Genomic DNA, 20,923 nt, shown 5'->3' on the forward strand with positions numbered 1-20,923 from the left:
AGTAATGTTAGATTGGGGCTATGAGTGGCTGCAAGCTAGAAGGAGAGCATGCAAATAGATGGATGATGGGAAGTGGGGGTGGTCTTACTCGGCACTAACTTAACTTAAAGGTAAATTTCTAATGAACTACTGCAGAAACTATGTCCTAAAAAACGACACTGATTTTTTAAATTTTACCTAAAAAGGGAGTAAAGATTAAAGATTAAAAAACTACTGTGAATAATTTCAAAAGAGATCAAAAGATGATTGTAGTGGGACTATAATGGTTTAAGAAAAAAAGGAGATGCTACATGGTCGTAAAGGAAAAAAATGGCTTATTTAGTGAAGAAAATTAAAGGAATAGGTTTGATAATAAATTAAATGCAAAAGAAACAAAGTTTTTCAGTTTTTATTGTATGCAAATAAACTAAATAAACCTTCTCTGGAGCTTATTTTTATACATAACAAACGTTTACTATTTGCACTCTTCTACACTGATGATTGCTATTTTTTCTTTTTGTTATTTTTCTTTTTCATTAATAATAAATTAAAAGGCAGATTCTTGAGAACGACTGCAGTGAGAATGACCAACGATTGATCTGCTTCTTGTGTCTGAGAAGCTGAAAATATGACCAGTCTGATTCCTTTGAAGCCTGTTGTCATTATGCAACCACAGATCATGTTGCTCTTTCATAACAACAGTCTGCAGTCAGCAGCAGCCTTGGCGGTCTCACTCATGAGGATCCATCAGCCCTTTGAAGGGATTTTTCTTTCCAATCATCTGTGAACAAATAGGGTTTCATATTCGACTGTCGTCAAAGAGTTGATTAGTATCACATCGTACAGTTGCTGCGTCTGCGTGCTTTTTGGAGAATAGGAGCAAATTATTAATGTGTAATGGGAAAAGTCCTAGTAGTATAAAAGTAAGGCTGATGCATGGAAATCTGATATTTTTTGAATGTCTAAAATTATTGAATAAAAAATGATATATATCAGTTTTTAGGCTATTCCAACAGTAATATTTTTCAATTTATTTAAAAAACAAATTCACACTAAAAATACCACCTTTAGATTTCATGAGAAACAAATATTAAATAATGATGAAATCAATAAAAATACATTTTTTAAATACTGTTTTTTGTGATACGTTTTTGCTCAAAAGAATGTTAGCTCAAGCTACAAAAATATTAACAAATGTTCAGAAAAAGGACCTTTATTCTCTGTCTCAAATTTGATCCACACAGTTTTAGCATGGTGTAACTGTATTACAAAGAATGAATTATGAACAAATTGTGTATTAGTTCAACTTGGCAACTGTCGTTAAAAAACAAAAACAAATAACAATTCCTGAGTTAATCTCACTATAAAGTTTATAAAATTAGCAAAACTGTTTCCCGCCAAATGTGTTCTTGAGATTTCATGGAGGCAGCCATTTTGAAATGAGCAAAGCCCTTCTACTGCCCCTAGTGGAATGATGATGAACTACAAGGAAGAAAACATAAACCTAGGTATTTACAATCCAACGTATGGATCATTCTAATGTGATAGAGGTTTCAGAAATGTAACTGTCAAGCATGATATGAATGGTAACACAGTGTTAACAAGATTATTTTCTTACAAGTAATTGTCATCATCAAAATCATGTGTTTGGATAACTTCAACTTGGACGTCTTATTTGCAATTTCCCCATTGTGGGACTAATAAAGGTTTTCTTAATCTTCTATCTATAACTAAAACCTGTCTGGTTTCTACATTTGAGGCTCTGTAGCATGTGTCAAGACCTAAGGGCCGGATCTGGCCCACCGGGTAACTATATCCGGCCCTCCAGATCATTTTATTTTATTGTTATTAATGGCCCGATGTTATCTTGCGCTTATTTCTAAGTTGCATAACTTTGACAGTATATGTTTTTACGGAGAGTAAAATATTGAAAGTTATTTGAGATTGATTTATAATAGAATAATAGTCCTGCCTGCTTCTATTCATAGTAATGTAAAAAAAAGTTATGTTTTTTAAATTAAAAAAAATGTTTTTGTGTGTTCAATAAATGTTTATCTTGTTCGGCCCGCAACATAAAGTGTGTTTTGGATTTTGGCCCCCTGTGCGATTGAGTTTGACACCCCTGATCTATAGTGATTTGGGTGACAAACGGACTGGAACCTACAGCAAACAGGAAACAAATCAAAAGATGGATTTCAGGGGTCATATTAAACTTGTATGAAAAAAATTTCAGCTTTTAAACATTAAACCTCTGCCTGTGGTCCTGCACAATAATAACACCCCTATATATCTACCGGTAATTGTATTATAGTGCAAAAATACAACATTTAGGCTTAAACAACCTAGACAATATGTTTGACAATATGTTGTTTTGATTTATTGTAAAAGAGTTTCCAGTGGTCTTCTAATTAGAATTATACCATTAATTTATATAAAAAAAACTGTCGTTTTCTAGGAGATAGTTTCTGCAGAGCGGCAGAAGTTCAAAATTAGTCCATCCATCCCATCTAGCTCTCCTGCTAGCTTACAGCTCTTCACAACCTCAACCTAACATTAACAGCAACATTGGAGCTATTTAGCCGTACAGTTTTGAGCCAGATAGCCCAGACGTGGAAAACAAAAACGTACATGGATCTATTTGTCTGCAAGTAGATGCATCGGAATGGAGTGTAGCAGTTAGCTAGTAGCTCTAACTTGTTCGTTGCAAATACAAGATTTTTATGATTCATGATTTAAATAAAGAAATATTTAGAAATGTAATTTAAAGCTTAATTTTCTTTATATATGCCCTCCATCAGAGAAAAATGCCATAAGAACATGTTAAGGAACTTAATGGAATCAAAGAATCTTGGGTAAAAACGAGCAAGAGCACTCTGTGTGAGTGGTTGCCGAAACAAACAGTCGGTTTAACTGGATCCAGACTGACTGATATTTGAGCAAAGAGAGTCCATTCTTAGTCGCTTTTCATAATTTCCTCATGTAAGCTGGAGCTGCAGTACCAATGATGCCTGAAAACAGCGAGCGGACCTGAATGCCTCAGTAGGTGTTGCTGGCAGAGCTGCTGCGCGTGGCGGCCGCGTGCAGCCGCCACAGGTTTCTTATGTAACAGCAGCTTCCATCCTGCTGCTGAACAGATTAAAAGCAGAGAGGATTAAGACACACACGCACACATTCACACACACACACTGACCACAGCTGACCTACATTTGACAAGAAGAAAAACATACGCCTGTTTATGTGTGTTGGGATTACAGAGCGGCACTGTTTGTTGGATCAGATGTGAACGTGGCTTTAATCTTCAACAAGGAAACACGCAGTCGACCCTAAACACACCGTCGATTTTCTCACTGCAGCTTCTTTGCGTGAAGCGCGGAAATGTGATGCTTTTGACTGACAACAGTGGTAAACATTTAAAACAAGAACGAATGAACAGTTTTAAGATAACAGTTCAAAAGAAACAATATTCTGTGTAGTCAAGTTGCAGTTTGTGCAAAAAAACCAAACATTTATTTAAAGGAAAACATAAAAATTATGTAGAAACAATTATTTATTTATTTTATTTCATGACTCTTTTAATCTACCCTTATATTTCTCTTATAGTTGATCTGTTTTTGTGGGTTGTTTTTTTTTTTGTTCAGCATATTGCCTTTCATTTTGTCTTTAATATTATGCTAGTTCTATGCAAAAATGTTCTTTCATTGTGTGGATGAATAATGAGCTCTTTCCTCTTTCACCTTCAGGCAAAAAAAAAAAAACAAAACTACATTATTGTTGAGGTAACAAAATCCCACACTACAACAGTCAAAATTGCAAAGTGTAAATGTAAAATCAAGACTTTTATCTTGATGCAAATGTATATTTTAAAAAATAACTTTATTTTAAACCCATGCTGTGACTGTATTAGACCATCAAACAAATTACAAACTTTTTAAAATTCCTGTTATTTTCTAACTTTAGGAATAAATATATATTTTTTACCATATTATTATTGATAGCTAGTTTGCATATGTCCTATGGCAGGAGCGTCAAACTCAATCGCACAAGGGGCCAAAATCCAAGGCACACTTTCAGTCGTGGGCCGAACAAGATAAACATTTATTGAACACACTATCAACATTTTTAAAACTTTTAAACTTTACAACCAATTTTTTAAAAATATGAATATTAGTAAAAACAGACAGGAATATCATTCCAGAATAAATCAACTTAAACCTTAAATAATTTTCAATATTTTGCTCTCAATAAAAATAAATGTCAAAATCAAACAAGTTAGAAATTAAGTAAATGCTAAGAGAAAAAAACCCTCAATTATCTTTTAATTGTATGTCATTTACATAGAAAATTAAACTTAGAAATATCCCTAAAGATTTTGCTGTCCATAAAATATATGCTGTTAAAAGGAGAGGATTAGATATAAACTGCAGTCTCACCAGACAATGGTAGTGTGTGCTCTAAATTAACATATTAGCATTTTTTGTTTTGTTTTGTGTTTTGTTAAGTTCCAGTTCATAGCCTGCGGTTGGAAATATTAAACATGATTTATTTTGTCAAAAGCATTAATCTGAACTTCTTCAACCAACAAATAACACAGAGAAGTTTGGCTAACTCTGTTGCGACAATACTTATTACTTTTTAATGTGCATGCTAATTGTTTGCATTCTTAATTGCTTGTTCAACCAAGAAAATAGTAAAGAAAGATTACTTTATTGATGCTTTCCATGAGTCTATGATGCACTTGTATGCACGTTATGCTACGTTCGCATGTGCGTCGCTACACGATGCTAGCACACGTTCCTGCAGTTGGAAAGGGCATGGTGGGAAATGTTAATGTGGTGCAAATCTCATCAATCTTGCTAGTGTCATGTAATTTGCCTCACGCCTGGCAATTATTAATTTCTCCTTCAGGATCAATTTTCAAGTAGTTTGGTACTTCTGTAATTAAAAAGGATGCTTCAACCAAATCTAATTCCCCGAATGGTGAAAATTCAATTGGTTCAATAGCCACACGTTTTATAGAGCTTGAAAACAGACTTAAAAACTTCTGTGAATGCGAGAGTTCTGAACATGAAAAGTACATATGTGTTTACGTGGGGTTTTCATTGGAAATGGTTACTTGAATACGCGTTGTCAAATGTAGTTGTGAACGTAGTTTTTGCAGTTTCCTCTAATGCTAGTGGAGCTAAGACTTTATCAGGGAGGTGTTTTTGTATTTCCAACATAACTCTGCTGAACACATCAACCTGTTGAAGTGGAATGCTAAGTATTTTCTCTTCTGTATGTTCTGTTTATTTTAGTATTTGCATGAAAATGGGGTTGTCCATCGGGATCTCAAACCGGAGAACCTGCTTTATGCCGACCTGTCGCTGGACGCTTCCCTCAAGATAGGTAAAACAACAGAAGCCACTTCCGTCTTTTTCTTTGACACACACGACTCACAACAAACGACCTGCTTGAATCATGATGAGTAAATGTTCCTTCTGGAAAATACTATTTTCTAATCTTCAAGCCATTTTAACCCAAGTGACAGTTTCACGGTTCCGTGCAATACACTGACTGCAGCTTTCAGTCTCCAAAGCTGATGTCATGCCTGGATTTATCCAGACGTCATATTTTTTCTGCCCTAATCCAGCAGAAAGTGTTTTTATGAACAAATTGAAGGATTAGCCTCTAAAATCATCCGTCAGTCCATTTCTGTACTCTCATCCGAACCATAAACATGTCAGTTCACAACAAACCAAAACAATAGTTCTTGGGATTGAAAACTCTCAGCATATGGTTTAGTCAATTGAACCCATTATTGGATGGATTTGAATGCATTTATTACATATTTTTTAAATGACTGCATCAGAAAGACATTTGTTTTTGCAGAACTAAACCTTTAGTCAGACTACACCGTGCAGCAAGGAGAGCATCTGCAGCCAACGGCTGTCCTAGCGTGCAACCTGACAAGTCTGTCAGATTCTATGTAATCTGGAAGATTACGTTCATCCAGGACTGCGGTTCAGGCAGCCACGTGCAGGACTGGATACATGTTTACAATGTTTACAAACACAAACAATTAGAGACTTCATTTCTGCTGGAGTGTTCAGAAATGGTCCACAGTTTGAGCTCCTCTCACAGCTGTGAACTATACTATAACTGCTATCAGGCTGGACTGAAAGAAGCTAAAGTTGATTTTCTGGGTTTTAAAAAAGTTTCTCAGAGTATTAGTGAAGCATTTATACATTTAAATGTGTAGATGTAAGATATTTGATTCATCAGTTTTTGGCTGGAAGACCAACAATCTAATTTAATTGGAACAAAACAAAGACAATCAGTACTTAAACAAATGTTCTTAGTTTTTGTTCTTAATTTGCTCAATATAATATTTTCTTTTTAGCTCTTTTTATTGTAAAGCATTTTGGAACCCTATGGCATTGTAAAATGATAAATAAATCTGATTTGTGCATAAATGTGCTTTTGTGTGTGTTTTACAAGCGAGTCATCCATAGTTTTTAAAGATTTGTGTGTGTGTTTAGATTCAGGCTGTTGTAATTCTGAGTTGTGCATGTGTCATTTGTATTTTGTATTTTTTTGAATTTATTATTTTTTGTACTTATGCACATATGTATTGTGTGAGTTACAAATCATGAATTGCGCACACACAAATCCAAAGTTACCATTACAATTATGTAGCCCAAATGGGAATGATACTATTTTCTCTCCATATTAAAATCATTGAAAATAAACATTTGCCTCTTAAAAAAAACCCTATTTTATTTTTCTAATATTGTAGCCAAAACAAAACAGCACAAAACAAAAACGCTGAGGTGAAACAGTTCTATCTAGATTTATTATTCTCCTAAGTTGTATTTAGAAGCAGTCTCATAAGATGCAATCTGTGTCAAAACTTTCTGGTAAAATTTAGAACCATCTTATATTCTTAACTACAAAAATCAAACCCAGAGCCTCAGTTCTGAATCCTTGGCTCTTTGTTGTCATTTGGGTGAAGCTCCTCTGCATCCAGATGGACCGTAAGCTCCTGGCAAACTGCTACAGATGGAGATTCCTCTTCTCCAACAAATGTCTTCAGTTTTTGGTGATGAAGCATCACTCCCACTGCCTCCCCACCTTTTAAATGGAAGCTAAAATAAACCAAAAAGGTACATTTCTAAACAGGAAATGTTTTCCTTTTTCAGCCGATTTTGGACTTTCAAAAATCATTGATGACCAGGTGACCATGAAGACAGTGTGTGGAACTCCAGGCTACTGTGGTAAGTAAAGCTCACTGAGAATCTGAAGATTTCATAAAATAATAATAATAAAACATTCTACAAAAGTAAAGTTAAAAGGGTGGTAGACTTTCATCTATGGTCATAGAAAGCTGAATGAAAGTAATGAGCTAAACAATTTAAAAGTATTATGTTGAACCCAAATTCATTCCCTAACACTTTCTAACCGGTCGTTCTAGAGTGCAGACCCTCGCCTGTATCTCAATCTTTGATCTAGTGCGGGCATATTTTCATCATCAGATTAAATGTAGAGTGTGTTGGCCTGAACATTCCACCATAAAGTTTGTTTCACAAAATACAGGCACGTAACAGCTGTCAGGCCACTTTAAAGGCCTCAGTCTGTTTCATCTGTTCAAGCAGAGCCACAATTTTAAATTCTATTGCATTGATTTAATCCTCATTTAAATACGTCTGTTTCCGCCAGCTGTCCCTTGCACAATTTCTCTTTGTAAACCAGCAAATCCTAATTAGATGCAATCTAATTGCTAGCTCAGGTAGTTTTTTGTGCTTTTTAATTGGGATCCTAATGAATCAGGCCTAATGTGTCAATAAATGAGAGCTTTGTCACAATGAAAACAGTTGCAGGTGAATAAAAAAAAACAATAATGGAGCTTTAACAAGCTCATTTAATCTGTTTTTTGGCGCATGCTGACAGACTGATGGATTTAACAGCTGGACATGCTTGATAAAGCGTCGTAGTTAAAACTTTTGTTCAATTTAGTGCTTGCTTTACGGCTTTTGGAAACCTTTTCTAAGGTAAAGGGCAACTGGCCCTCCTGTTGATTCACTTCTGCTTGGCGGTAAAAATCATTAGCTTCTCAAGTGGTGATTGTAGGTTTCTTGTTTTATACATGATAAGTCCTCAATATTGTATGTTATTGAGTCCTTCACTTACAAATGTTTTAGTATTTTTTATGCATGTACTACATTCCCCAAGTAGCGGTTTTCTTGGGTCGGGGATATTGTTGGTGTTATAAGGTGGCCCTGAAGGAAAAATCACACCAACACATTACTCTAACGTTTCTTCTAGTGGCATTTTTCTCATATATAAAATACTTTAAGGGTAAAATTCCATTTCTGACTCAGGAGCAGATGAAAAAATGCAGTTTGAAAAAGTTCTCTTTTGCAGCAACTGCATCACAAAAGAGAACTTCATTTTAATGCATCCAGCTGCAGACGATCAGATCCATTAATGTCCTCTTATCCTCGTCTGAGGCGACATTTGGATCGACACTGAATGGCTGGATAGCTCCAATATTGTTCGACATTTTTGTTGAAGCGCTAATGTTAGCTTGGGGTTGAGAGGGGTTGTAAGCTAGCATGTAAGCTAGCAGGAGACAGTATGAACAGGAATCATGGGAAATCAGCTGAGGCTTACTTTCACACTTACAGTTTCTCTCACACCTCAGAGGTAAATTTTTGATGAACTTCTGGCAGTTTTTTTTTTTTTTTTTTTGTCTCAGAACATCATAATCATAATTAAAACCACTAGGAATGTTTTTTTACAATAGATTAAAAAATGTTTGAAATGGGACTTTAAAGGTTGAACGTCATCATTTAATCAGCGATGTTATATATTACCTACCTTTTACAGGTTCTTTTTGCGTTTCGTTTTTTAACATTTCATTTTGATTCCTGGAGGGTATTTTTATATGTTTTGAAAATGTTTCTTTTATATTTTGCTTCATTTTTTAGTTTCTGAAATTTTGTTTAAAAAATATGAAATTTTTTCATCATTTGTTTTACTTGTTTAATTGTCGTTGTAATCTTTAATCTGTTTTTGCCTTCAGTGATTTATTGGTGTGATTAATGGCCACCGTAGCTATATGGTTTTATTTTCCTTACTTGTATTTTCTATTAATAACAAAGACTAAAGAAGTGTCATGTGAACCCATGTGAAAGTTACCTGATGAGTTTCCATTGTTTTTCTCAGTGGGGGGTTGGTGTAAAAGGCCTGATGCAAAAACCCATTTGAGTTTGTCTACACAATTATTATAGTAAAACCATAAAGACACTCAAAGAGCTCCAAATTCAAGCTTTCTAATTTAAAAAGAAATTGTCATGGTTACAGTTCTGTCCTTAAATGGCTTTGAGTTGAATGTGGAAGAGGTAGGAGTTGGTAATTCATGAGTTCCAAATACAAAATGTTGTGAATTACATCACCAGCTTTACTGTTTGTGCTTAGCATCGATCTTCACCTGCTTTACATTTGTACCTTTATGGTATCAGTTTTTAAATGAACATCGACATAATGAGGAAAATCCACTGGTAGATGTTCTTCAGCATCGATAGTAGATAAACAGTATTACTTTCAGGTATGGTAGTATTTGTGTTTGGTAGTACTGGTGCTCTTGTGTTCCTCGCTTGTGTTGCGGTGATATCCACGGGTGTCAGTGATGCGTTCACTGCAGCTCCAGCTCTGTGGGATTTCTCGGTCCTCTCAGTCAGAGCTTCTGTCAGCCATCTGGCCGCTAACGGATTCCTCCGCCCGCAGCTCCAGAGATCCTGCGGGGAAATGCTTACGGCCCTGAGGTGGACATGTGGTCGGTGGGCGTCATCCTCTACATCCTGTGAGTCTGTTTACCCTGGGATGAACGTTTATACAAACACACACAGCAAACTGGTTCATCATGGAGTCATCAGTGCAAATCTCACAACCAAGGTTTGATGTTCTTCCGTTGGCTTCTTAAGAGCCATTAAAGGCGGCGACACAACCTGAAGCGCTGCGTGGAGTCAGTCCCAGGACTTTAAATGGGTGTTGATGGAGCCTTTAGATGAGCCAATAATGACAGACCACAGAGGTTTGTTTTCCTGGAATGATAGGGCATTGTCATTAGCTGCTGTGAGTCATCGTGTGAGTGGAGCATAAACACACTCACTCACAGATTTGGAAAAGTGAGATGTAAAATTCAAGACCATTTAACACACACAGGTGAGAGAATTGTCATTTTCTGTACATAAAACAAGGACAGACCTGTAGGCTGTAGGTTCAAGTCCACATACTGTCTTACCAAAAGAAGGACTCCTAGTGGCTCCCTGCTTCAAACTTAGCATTAATGGTTGAATTGATAAATTAAACCATCAAACATCTTCCTCACATGGACATGGCTGCAGCACACTACCCCAGGAGAGACGGCAGAACTGCAGCAAGGACACGAACGTTCAAGTTTTATGTTCTCTTGAAGGATCCCTGAAGATCCAAATGTTAGGGGATCCTCTTAAAGTAGGATCTAATCATAGATCCTAGACTTGAATCCCTGTATCTGTTCATAAATTTATCAGAATTTTCCTAAACTATTTTTTTTATTTTGTAATCTTAGTTTTATCCAGGATTATCTTCACACTGTTGTAGAGAAACTTTGCCTAATGCGAGTGCTGCTTCTGCTCTCCAGACTCTGTGGGTTTGAGCCCTTCTTCGACCCAAGGGGCGACCAGTACATGTACAGCCGCATCCTCAACTGTGATTATGAGTTTGTGTCTCCGTGGTGGGACGAGGTCTCTCTCAATGCCAAGGACCTGGTAAGTTCTTCTTTAAACCGTTGAAGTTTTTTATTTACTCCAAACCATTAGAAAAACCTAAATATGTGAAATGAAGATTAGACAGGTCAAAGCTGTGTTACCACAGCATGGAACTGGCTCAGTCCTGGGTCAGAATGGTGAGATCTGGAGAGGTACCTTTATTGTTATGTTTCCACATATGCTTACCATAAAGCTATGTTCACATTGCCCTCTGAAATGCTTGTTCAAGTAATCACTTTCAATGAAGAGTCTATACAAACGCATGTTTCAGGCTTCTGCACTCAAAACTCTCACGTTCACGCGTAGCTATGCAGGTTTTTCAGCAATCTTGGTATCAGAATGTTCAGCTCGTTCAGGACATTACTGCTTGCATTTTTGGTGTTCATAAACTTTATAGTTTTTGAAATATTGAGCAAAATATGCCCCAAAAGAAATGAATGAGAAAGTCTTCAAATTATAAGCAACAAGTCTTTAAATGTATTCATGTTTAATCTTTTATAGTAATTTTATTTGGAGTTTACCAAATACTTTAGCAAAATGCTAACGCTTTTGGCTAATTTGTTACCTTCTGGGTTTTTTTAGGGTAATTTGGAGTTTAGCTTCTATTTTTAGCAACAGGCTAAAGTTTTTGACTAATTTATTTTACTGAGGAATATTAGGCTATTTTGGTATTCTGGTATGTAAGCACCAAACTAGCTTTTGTCTAATTTGGCATCTACTAAGGTTCTTTTGGGCTAATTTAGAGATTAGCTTATATTTAAGCAACTCACTAAATATGTTTGTAAAATTGGCATGTATTAGGGATTTTTAAGCAATTTTACTACACATTTTTCAGAAATTTAGGTCAACTTCAGTCCACTTTCATAGTTCTTCAGTAGTAGTTTAATAGTTCTTTTAATTAGTTCTTTAACAACATTTCCAGTCTTTCAGCAATTTTAAGATTTTGCAAATAGCTTTTGCATTTTCAGCAAATCCCTTCAGCGGTTAAAGTTAATTGCAACTCCATTTCAGCAAAAAGCTTCAGCATTTTCAGCAACTACTTTCAGCAAAAAGCATTCACACTAACAATATTACAGGCAATGCAACTTTTTTTGGTTTTGTCTGTTTGTTTTTTTTAAATTAAACATTAACCAAGATCACTCTCTTGACATGACCAAGGACGCCATGATGAACCAAACCATATTATGTAGCCAAATCCTAAGAATTGTACACCTTTGAGGTTTCAAACCAAGCCTCTGCCAACCATAGGTGGCGGACATGTGCTAATAAATAGTAGAAAAAGAAAACAAAGAACAAGCCTCTCCCTGCTCAACACGTATGAAGTTGGTTATAAGCACTAAGTGTTAACTGTCCTAAGAAGCTGTAGCTGCCCAAGTCTGGCGTTTCCTCATTTTTCTCACTTTAGACCAGGGGTGTCAAACTCAATCGCACAGGGGGGCAAAATCCAAAACACACCTTAGGTCGCAATTAATCATTTCTCCAAGAACATTTTTCAAATGGTTGGTACTTCTGTGAATTAAAGGGAACGCCAGCCATACGTCACTAACAAATGTGAATCCGATTGGTTAAAGTTGACCTGATTTAACCTTTACGCCCGTTCAGTTGTACATAGGGCCCCAAACTGACCTAAAAACTTGCATAGTGATGCATGAACACAGAACTGTGAAACACGCATTTCGGTGTGTTTAATTGGACTTTTCATTGTCGATTTACCACGTGTTGCAGAGGGAGCTGTCAGAGTAGCTTTAGACATTTAATTTGGTGGTTACACCCACAAAGCCACTGTTAAACTTGATTGTGAAAGTGTAGCCATATCAGTTTGTTCTGAAAACATTGGTTTATAAAATCTTAATATTTGATCTTTTTTGTCCTCTTTTTAGGCATTTATTATTAACTTCTTAAACCCCATTGAGGTCACCTTGGTTTTGAGGTGGTGCTTTCTAAGTAAACTTAACTGGCTAATACCTAAGAGAAAATGTGTTTTATTTTTATAAGTTTAGGCAATTTCTGTTCATGTATGTTTTGCTTGTTGTTTTCAGCGTATTATGAAATGACCTGGAGTCTTTGAGTGATAACGTGTGCAGGAGATTATACCGGTTTTTGACCCATCTTCAGGTTGGTAAGCTGATTGTCCTCGACCCACACAAGCGCCTCAGCGTCCGGGAAGCCCTGCAGCACCCCTGGGTGCTGGGTAAAGCTGCCCGCTTCTCACACATGGACACCACGCAGAGGAAGCTGCAGGAGTTCAATGCTCGACGCAAACTTAAGGTTTGTTGTTGTTGTCCACCTATAAGTGTCTTATAAACAGCAGCTAACGGAATAATTACCATAAAGACTTACTATCATTACAGTTTTGTTCAACTTTTCTTTATAACCCAAAGTGAAAGAGGGAAAGTTCTTGTGCTCTGTATGATCTTCTATTTTCAATATCTTTGAGCTCAAAGAGGCATCACACAAGGGACACATAGAAAATGTTGGTGTGTAACCATCTGTATCCAAACCATTGACTGTATTTGACAACTGGACTGAGTTAGTATGATGTCACCCATAAAAAATTACTTGCTTCCTGTTCCAACCAAATTAAATTCAATCGCCTTTTTTTTATACGGACGTTACCATGTTGGAATTAAACAGGATCTGCTGCTGTGGGAAGAATAACTTTTATTAAGAGTTACATTTTAATGAGAATAATTTAATCATTTATTAATGATCGTGGCTTCAACTGTCACAGTCATGAGTCAAGCTAAACCAGCGGAGAGTGAGAGGCATCTAATCTGGACTGAGAGCAAAAACAACTGAACTGCTGCTCAGCGGTCTGAAGTTCTCTCAAATGAAAGTGAATACAGAGTATTTCTTAAATTCAACATCCCAGAATAAAGAGAGGCACAAGATCCGATTTAACTAAGATTCAGATTTTTTAGTAACAATAACTTTAATGTGTGATGCTAAATTTGTGGGTTTTATTTACTTTAAAAAACCTCTTACTTTAAAGAAATGTATTCTAAATTCCTGCCATATTTTCAAAGATGTTAGAAAGTTACCACCTTGTCTTGTATAGCTGAAAAATACATCGTCATATGGAAACCATTTTTAACATGAAGTAGAAGGTCTCAACTCATCTATCAACTAGTTGACTATTTTCCATCAACTTTATTTATTCATTAATGTACTTTTCATGATGTTCATAATTAGATTGTTGATGTAGTCTATAGTGTTTTATGACTTTTTATTTTCTTAAAAAGTGGTTGGTTGGTTGGTTGGTTGGATGAATGGATGGATGGAGAGAATGTGTTGAGGTGAATGAATGTTAGAATTCTCCTTTTATATGAGTATCGTAGCATAAAACATGCTAAAAAGTTCTAAAAGCTGAAAACCAAATAAGCAAAGTCATTGTTTTGAAGCTTCTTCGCTAATCCAAATAAAAATACAGTTTTGGTTTTAAAGCGCTTTTGTCTTAACAGAACTCATAAGTTATTCCAACAAGCATTTCCCACAGAAAACAGAGTTACAGAGGTGCTTTCTGATTGTGCATTGATGATAGGAATCAGATTGGATTACTACATTCTGTGCTCACTAAAGTGTCCATTTGTGTGTTGGCAGGCCGCCATGAAAGCTGTTGTGGCCACCAGTCGGATGCACGAGGGGTCCCGGCGCCGCACAGACAGCTGTGAGATTCAAGGTTCAGGGACTTCCCGGCAGAGCAGCATGCAGCAGGACCCCCCCCCTGAGTCCTCGGGTTCTGCCACCGGAGACAAAGACGCCCCCTCCCCGGACCAGCAGGTGCCACAGGAAGCTGAATCAAAGCTTGATGACCACAGTGCCCTCAGTCCTTCCCCTCCACGGAGCCCCAACCCACTCAAGTCTGATGCCACGCCCACGGGCCACGCCCTCACCAGGCCGCCGCTGCGTGCCGACGGGCTCCGACAGGCATCGGTGATCCCCAAATCCATGCTGGTCCAACCGCGGCTTCCGCAGAAGAGCTGCTCCGTCATCGAGTCCACCGCCAGAGTGGATGCAGCATCCCCAGGCTCGCCTCTGAGCCCCAACAATCTCAGCAATGGCTTCTCGCCAGGGGCGGAGCCTGCCAGTAAGACCGCTTCCTGCCAGTAATCAACTGAGCAGCAGTTTCCCTCTTTCATGCCACAGAAACCATCCATTTCACATAAATGTCACTGGGGACCAAATTGCAGCAGAAAAGAAAAGTTCCAGGACCCCATGTTTATAGCTCAGCTGTCACGCCCACACAAAGCTGCTCGCCCAATCAGAGACAGATGAGGACTCTGCTGGATATAGACAGGTGGGGCAGCACTGAAGATAGTTTTGGGTAAATAGTAACTTTTCTTGTGAATGGAAAAACTGTAGCTGACTGAATGTAGGATTAAATGGAATAACCAGACAAGGTTTACTCGTTGAAGAAAGTTTAGCTACTTTGGTTATTTTTCACTCGCTGCCTCTCCTGACTTCAGGACCCAAAAACTGCTGAAAGGCATCATTTATCAGCCCATGCAGGCTTTGTACTCTGCCAGAAACCCACACAGCTTCCTGTTAAAGTCAAATGTGTTTTTTATCTTCGGAAGTCACATGCACCTTGCTTCCTCTTCCAGATGTGCTCTGATTGTAATTATTTTTTTACTGGTCCACATGCAAAGACAGGAACGAGTGTTTTCTACCAGAGGAAAAGTTCAGTTGGGACCTTTTCTAAAAAAAATATTAATAAATAGCTTCCACACTTCGCTTCATACACCTGAAACATATCAAACAGTGAGGCAGAAATATTTTCTGAAACAAATTTATTCAGTAAGGTTGGTTTTATCTTATTTATTCTTTTGCTAAATCAGTGTGCAGCCTAAAGGGAGACAGATGGTAGAGTCCCACTCCGATCATCTTTTGATCTATTGTAAAAATGTTCTTTTAATTATGATTATGTCATTTTTTGCCAAAATAATACAAAAATATATTGTTTTCTAGAACATAGTTTATGCAGAGTAAGCCAACCACAACTTCCCATCATACCTTTGATTACACACTCTCACCACTAGCTTACATCCCCTCACAACCCCAACATAACATTAGCAGAGCAACAAAAATGGGGAACAATATTGGAGCTAACCAGCCGTACAGTTTTGAGGCAGATGCTCTTTTTCAAACTGCATTTTTTCGTCATTTCAATTCACAGCAATTTGAACAAAGAAAAACCTAGAAATGCAATTTGAATCTTAATTTTAATTATATATGTCCTCCATCATGAGAAAAATGCCACAAAAACTATGTTAAAAACACAATTTTCATTGGAGTGGGTCTTTAAGGTGCACAAAATGAACACAAACATGTATAAAAGATAATGAGGGAAGAGAGACGAAAGGACATCTCCAAATTTCAAGGTGCGGTTTAGACCTGTAGCAGCATACCTAAAGGGTCTGGCTCAGTATCACCCCCAAAACACCTTCAATTGAAGCTTTTAGAAACAGGAAATCCTGCTGTTCTGATAGGAAAACTGAAAAGAGTGGATTCAGGGATCTAAAAGTCTGTTCTTCTGCCTCCTGTTTGACATTTTTGAAAATCTTGGAACAATCAGTATCACAAAATTCTCTTTCTAACAGAATGGGATTTTTTTAACCTTCTAGACATGATGGTCAATCAGAGCTTTTTATACACGGGTAAAAGAATTTCTATTCTGGGTTCAGCATGAGCTTCATGAAAAAATGTTGAAAATCTGTAGAAGTTCTTGAATCATTTGCAGTTTGGTGACCGCTTATAGAAAGCATTAACATGATTTTAGTCATATAAGTATTTTACTCATATTTTTATGTAGATGAAAATAGGCATTTTTACAAAAAAATATAGATTAAAATAGCTTCAAGATTTCTCACAGTGGTGAGTCTGATGACATTGTGCGTTCCTCCCAACATAGAACAGAATATAAACTATTTTAAAAACGTTTAATCCATGCAAAAAGACAGAAATAAAGGTCTTCATATGCTGGCAGGTTTGCACAGGTGGTGATGTTCTGAGGTGGCCATAGCTTAAATATAAAAACTCTGTCATTCACAAAAAAGTTACTTTTAAATGTGCTTTCACGCCTTCTGACTGATCACAAACTCTGGGCTGGAGGTTGACGGTTCTTTGAAGGCTTTGACTCGATTTGTGACAAAGAGAGACTCTTTTTTTTTTCTGGCGCAGCTTCAAGTTCGTCTTCTCCCACGAAATGCTGAACTCTTCCTGGATAGCTGAGGATTGTATCTCCTTGAATCTTTAAAAACTGCACGGACGATGAGAGAGGCGCAGCGCCATCTCTCTGGGGTTCCCTTCTCCTGCTTTTGTCCCAGAGCATGATGGCGGTTCAAAGTCCTCAGACTTGCTGTAAATCTCAGAGGACGAACTGGACTTTTCCACATCTTGTTTTTTTTAATCCTTTGTACTGCAGCTGTTTGAGTAAATGGCGTAGCTCCAGTTTTTAGGTAAGTATCTTGTGTTTGTGAGCTTTGTAAAGCGTTGTGTTGTTTACACTCTATCAGCAGTGACCATGCTCTCTTCTTTGGACTGTACATACGATAGTTTACAAGTTATAGTTACTCACATCTTGATGCTTGACTTCATCAGAGATAACGTTTGAGCTCCCAAAACACAAATCTAAACCTCTGCTGAAACAAACATCTGATCTGAAACCACACATTCTACCTCTTTTTGTACAGGGGCTTCCAAAATAATCAATGCAGGACTTCCTGAAGACATACAAATATTTATATTCTAACTATTTTGGGTGAAGACAGTCCACAGGGTTTGAGTCTTAGAAAAATCAAAGTGTATTCTTTAGTTTTGTTTTTCAGCCAGATTTATTTGGAGTAAATAGCACATGTGGAATAAAGCTGCAGAGTTTAAGATTCAAACCATAAACTGCAAGCATCAAATGACAAATACAAACAGTCCCTCATGCGGATAAAGTACTTTCTAGTTTTTCCACTGATTGTATTCAGAATTCAAGCATAAAAATTAAAATTTCTTCCCTGATAAAGTTATTTTTTTATCCTGGAGTTAAAATCCCACTCCAATCATCATTTGATCTGTTGCAAGTGTTTTCTAGGACATAGTTTCTGCAGTTCCTTCATTTGAAATTCACTTCTGGATTGTGGGCAGGAGTACTCTGCTTCCACTTCCCATCATCCATCTGTTTACACTTTCTTCCGCTAGCTTACAGCCCCTCATTACCCCAAGCTAACATTAGCAGTGAAACAAATATGTAGAGTGATATTGGAGCTATCCAGCTGTAAAGTTTTCAGCCATTCAGAAAAGGAAAACTAAGACTTTCATGAATCTATTTGCCTTTAGTTTCTATGTCATACCTAATGGCATTTATTGTCTATTCCAGTGATTTCAATTAAAATATATGCTATTTAAGCTTAATTTTCTTTTAAAACCCCCTCAATCATCAGAAAAATGAGATAAGAACAAGTTAAAAACACCACGAGTGGGTCTTTAACTGGTTCTTTATTATTTGATAATCATGTTCTGAAGGCTGTACCCTGTCCCAGTGCAGTATTGTGTCCATAGAATGTCCTCCTAACAGCTCGTTCCAGCATGAGTAAGCTGCTGTGCAAGTGTACAGAAAAATGTGATAAGTTAAAAAAAATACAGAGCACAATCTCCAAGAAATGATTCCAATATTTTCTCAGCAACTGAGTTTAATTCTTTTATCAGTCTGTTAAGATTCTGATGACAAATACAACCAAGACTGAGGGGAAAACAATCAACTTTAGAGAGGAACAAAACACTGAAACAACCAGAGCAACCAACACAAAAATAAAAAACCTGTTTAAAGTTTGCTTAAAAAAAAAAAAAAGACTGAACATGAAGAGAGACAGAATCTGCTGGGGAATTTACATGGAAAAAAAGTTCCTCTTTAACTTTTTAAAACTGACTTCATGAAAGAATTGACAAAAAACACAATGTTTTGAGATATAAGAAGTTTTTTAACCCTTCGAAGTGATTTTATTTTTAATAAGATAGATAGTATAAATCATAATACATTGGGTGAATGTTAGTTTTTGTTCACAACAATGTTAGTTTAAGATGTAAAAACTTTGACACGACTGTTCAGGAAAAACCTACTCGCTGTCCACACATTTTAAACATGCTGACACTGTCTTATAAAGAATTATGAACATTTTTTTTTTCTTTCAATACAGCAAGTAGTTATTTAAAGAAATGAATAACAATAGATGAGTTATTCTCACCATAAAGTTTAGAAAATTAGCTAAACTTTTCCCTTCAAAAGTGTTTTTAAAGTTTCAATCAATCATAGCTACCCTAAGTTGGTTCATCAAAGGCCAAAGTAAAAACTGCTCATGTTTGTCTGAAAGCAATGTTGTTTGTTTGCTGTGATAAAAATAAAACCCCCTCAAAACATCAGAGAATTAAACCAAGATAAGTTCTTCCTCCATCTGAGCTGTTCTCTGATTGGACGATTGAAGCTGGAATTGGTTTCCCTTTAAAGCACCCAGAGAAATACAACATCTTCCACACCTGAGCACTTCATCACATGACCTCAAGTTTGAGGAGCATATTGCCAGATTTTGTCACGATTAAGAGCATGAAACTGTACAATAGATGAACACTTATATTCTTCTGTAAAAACATGAATATTTTAATTCTCTTTATGTCACAATTTGGGGCGTTTGAGGTCGGGAGGGAAAAGCTGTAAACGTTTGTTTTGTGTTTGATGAGTAAACTTGTGCTTTTTAAATTCTGATGGATGACATATGTATAAAGTGACAGAGTCAGCTGTTACATGTGTATCTTTGCATGTATTATTTAACATCTTCGGGTCACAGAAATCTAAAGAACTGACGTTTGATCCAGGCTCAGTTCTGCTGGATGTTTCCAGACTTTACATCACATGTATAGTAAAAATAGCTGATAGAAATTAGTTTTTGGCTTTTGTTGTTTTTTATTTCCCCACAAACACACAGAAAAAACATTTTTTGTGTAATTTTAAAAAATGAACACTTAAATGTTTTTTAATATAGAAGTCTTTAGACCCAGCGTGAATCAGTTTTCAGAACAGAGTTTCTGTTTGAAAACTTTTCCCGCCTGAATCGTTCCACACCAGTACGATGACATGGAGGATCCTCGCTTCACCGCCGGCACTTTCCGCACCGAGACGGCACTGTAGCCCTTGCTGGACTTTTTCCACGGCCCCGCATCGCTCCCTGAAACCCTCTGTGCATCATCCATCCACCAAAGGACCCGTTGCCATGGAGACATCAGTCCATCTAGGATGCAGACCAGCAGTTGAGGAGATCCCGGTTCTGAAGAGAGCCGGATGGAGGATAAAATCTGAAAGGATGGGCCGGTGAAGGAAGCTGAGGAGGATAGGAGTTGTTACAGTATTATCCTAATTATCCCAAATATAATCACTTATAGAACCAAATCCACCAGAATTGGATCAGACTTTAAAAATCTCAACACTGACCTTTTTCATTGGTCAGAAAAAAATTAAGTTTTATACTTTACACAAAAATATTGTATTCAGATTGTTAAAATTCTGTCCTGAATGAGTTCAGAGGGTCATTGTGGGTTCCTCCATGTTCAGGCCCACTTTTATTTGAATTACATTATTCCCCACAGATCTCCTGCTGTACCTGTTGTGCTCCTGCGAGGATGAGGAGGGTCACTGGCTCCATCCCACTGATCTGGTTCTTCATTAATGTGCACCTGAAGGAGAGTTCCAGCGCTGAAGGTCACCGAGAACAAGACCGACTGTTCTTTGGTCGAAGAGGAAACCGCCTGACACCTTTTAGGGAGACAAACCATCGTCATGAACGTCCTCTAACAGGAAGACTGTGAACGCACTGCTGCTCTCACCCCAGAAGGACGACAAATATTGCTGCCCTCAGCATCTTGAACTCGTCCTTTACGCCTTCACAGATCGATCTGAGCGTTAAGTCTCCTAACAACAGAATGTTACCTGCGGGAAAAGATTGAATTCAACTCAGTTTGTTTGTAGCAACTTTTCACTAGAAAAGAATTTCTTAAATTGAATGGAACTGAACATGCTACAAATGCTGTTAATTAAACATGTTTTCTTAGACACATTTACATAAATCTTCTGGTAAGGTGACATTCCTGCAGGTTATCACAGCTTTTCTGCTCTTGAC

General features: G+C 37.1%; 1 protein-coding gene across 1 annotated transcript in view; it reads left to right on the forward strand.

Annotated features, from left to right (window-relative positions):
- The window catches only part of si:ch73-60h1.1 (calcium/calmodulin-dependent protein kinase type IV), a 30,381-nt gene extending 14,444 nt beyond the window's left edge, over nucleotides 1-15,937 (forward strand). Inside the window, exons 6-11 of the mRNA XM_024278598.2 lie at nucleotides 5,274-5,364; nucleotides 7,158-7,232; nucleotides 9,745-9,820; nucleotides 10,643-10,769; nucleotides 12,885-13,037; nucleotides 14,370-15,937. Of these exons, the coding sequence (XP_024134366.1) occupies nucleotides 5,274-5,364; nucleotides 7,158-7,232; nucleotides 9,745-9,820; nucleotides 10,643-10,769; nucleotides 12,885-13,037; nucleotides 14,370-14,879 (1,032 nt within the window). The 3' untranslated portion in view covers nucleotides 14,880-15,937. The remainder of the gene's footprint in view (nucleotides 1-5,273; nucleotides 5,365-7,157; nucleotides 7,233-9,744; nucleotides 9,821-10,642; nucleotides 10,770-12,884; nucleotides 13,038-14,369) is intronic.
- The last annotated feature ends 4,986 nt before the right edge of the window (nucleotides 15,938-20,923 follow it).

The sequence above is a fragment of the Oryzias melastigma genome, linkage group LG4 (assembly GCF_002922805.2).
Source record: "Oryzias melastigma strain HK-1 linkage group LG4, ASM292280v2, whole genome shotgun sequence".
NCBI classification, from domain to species: Eukaryota; Metazoa; Chordata; class Actinopteri; order Beloniformes; family Adrianichthyidae; genus Oryzias; species Oryzias melastigma.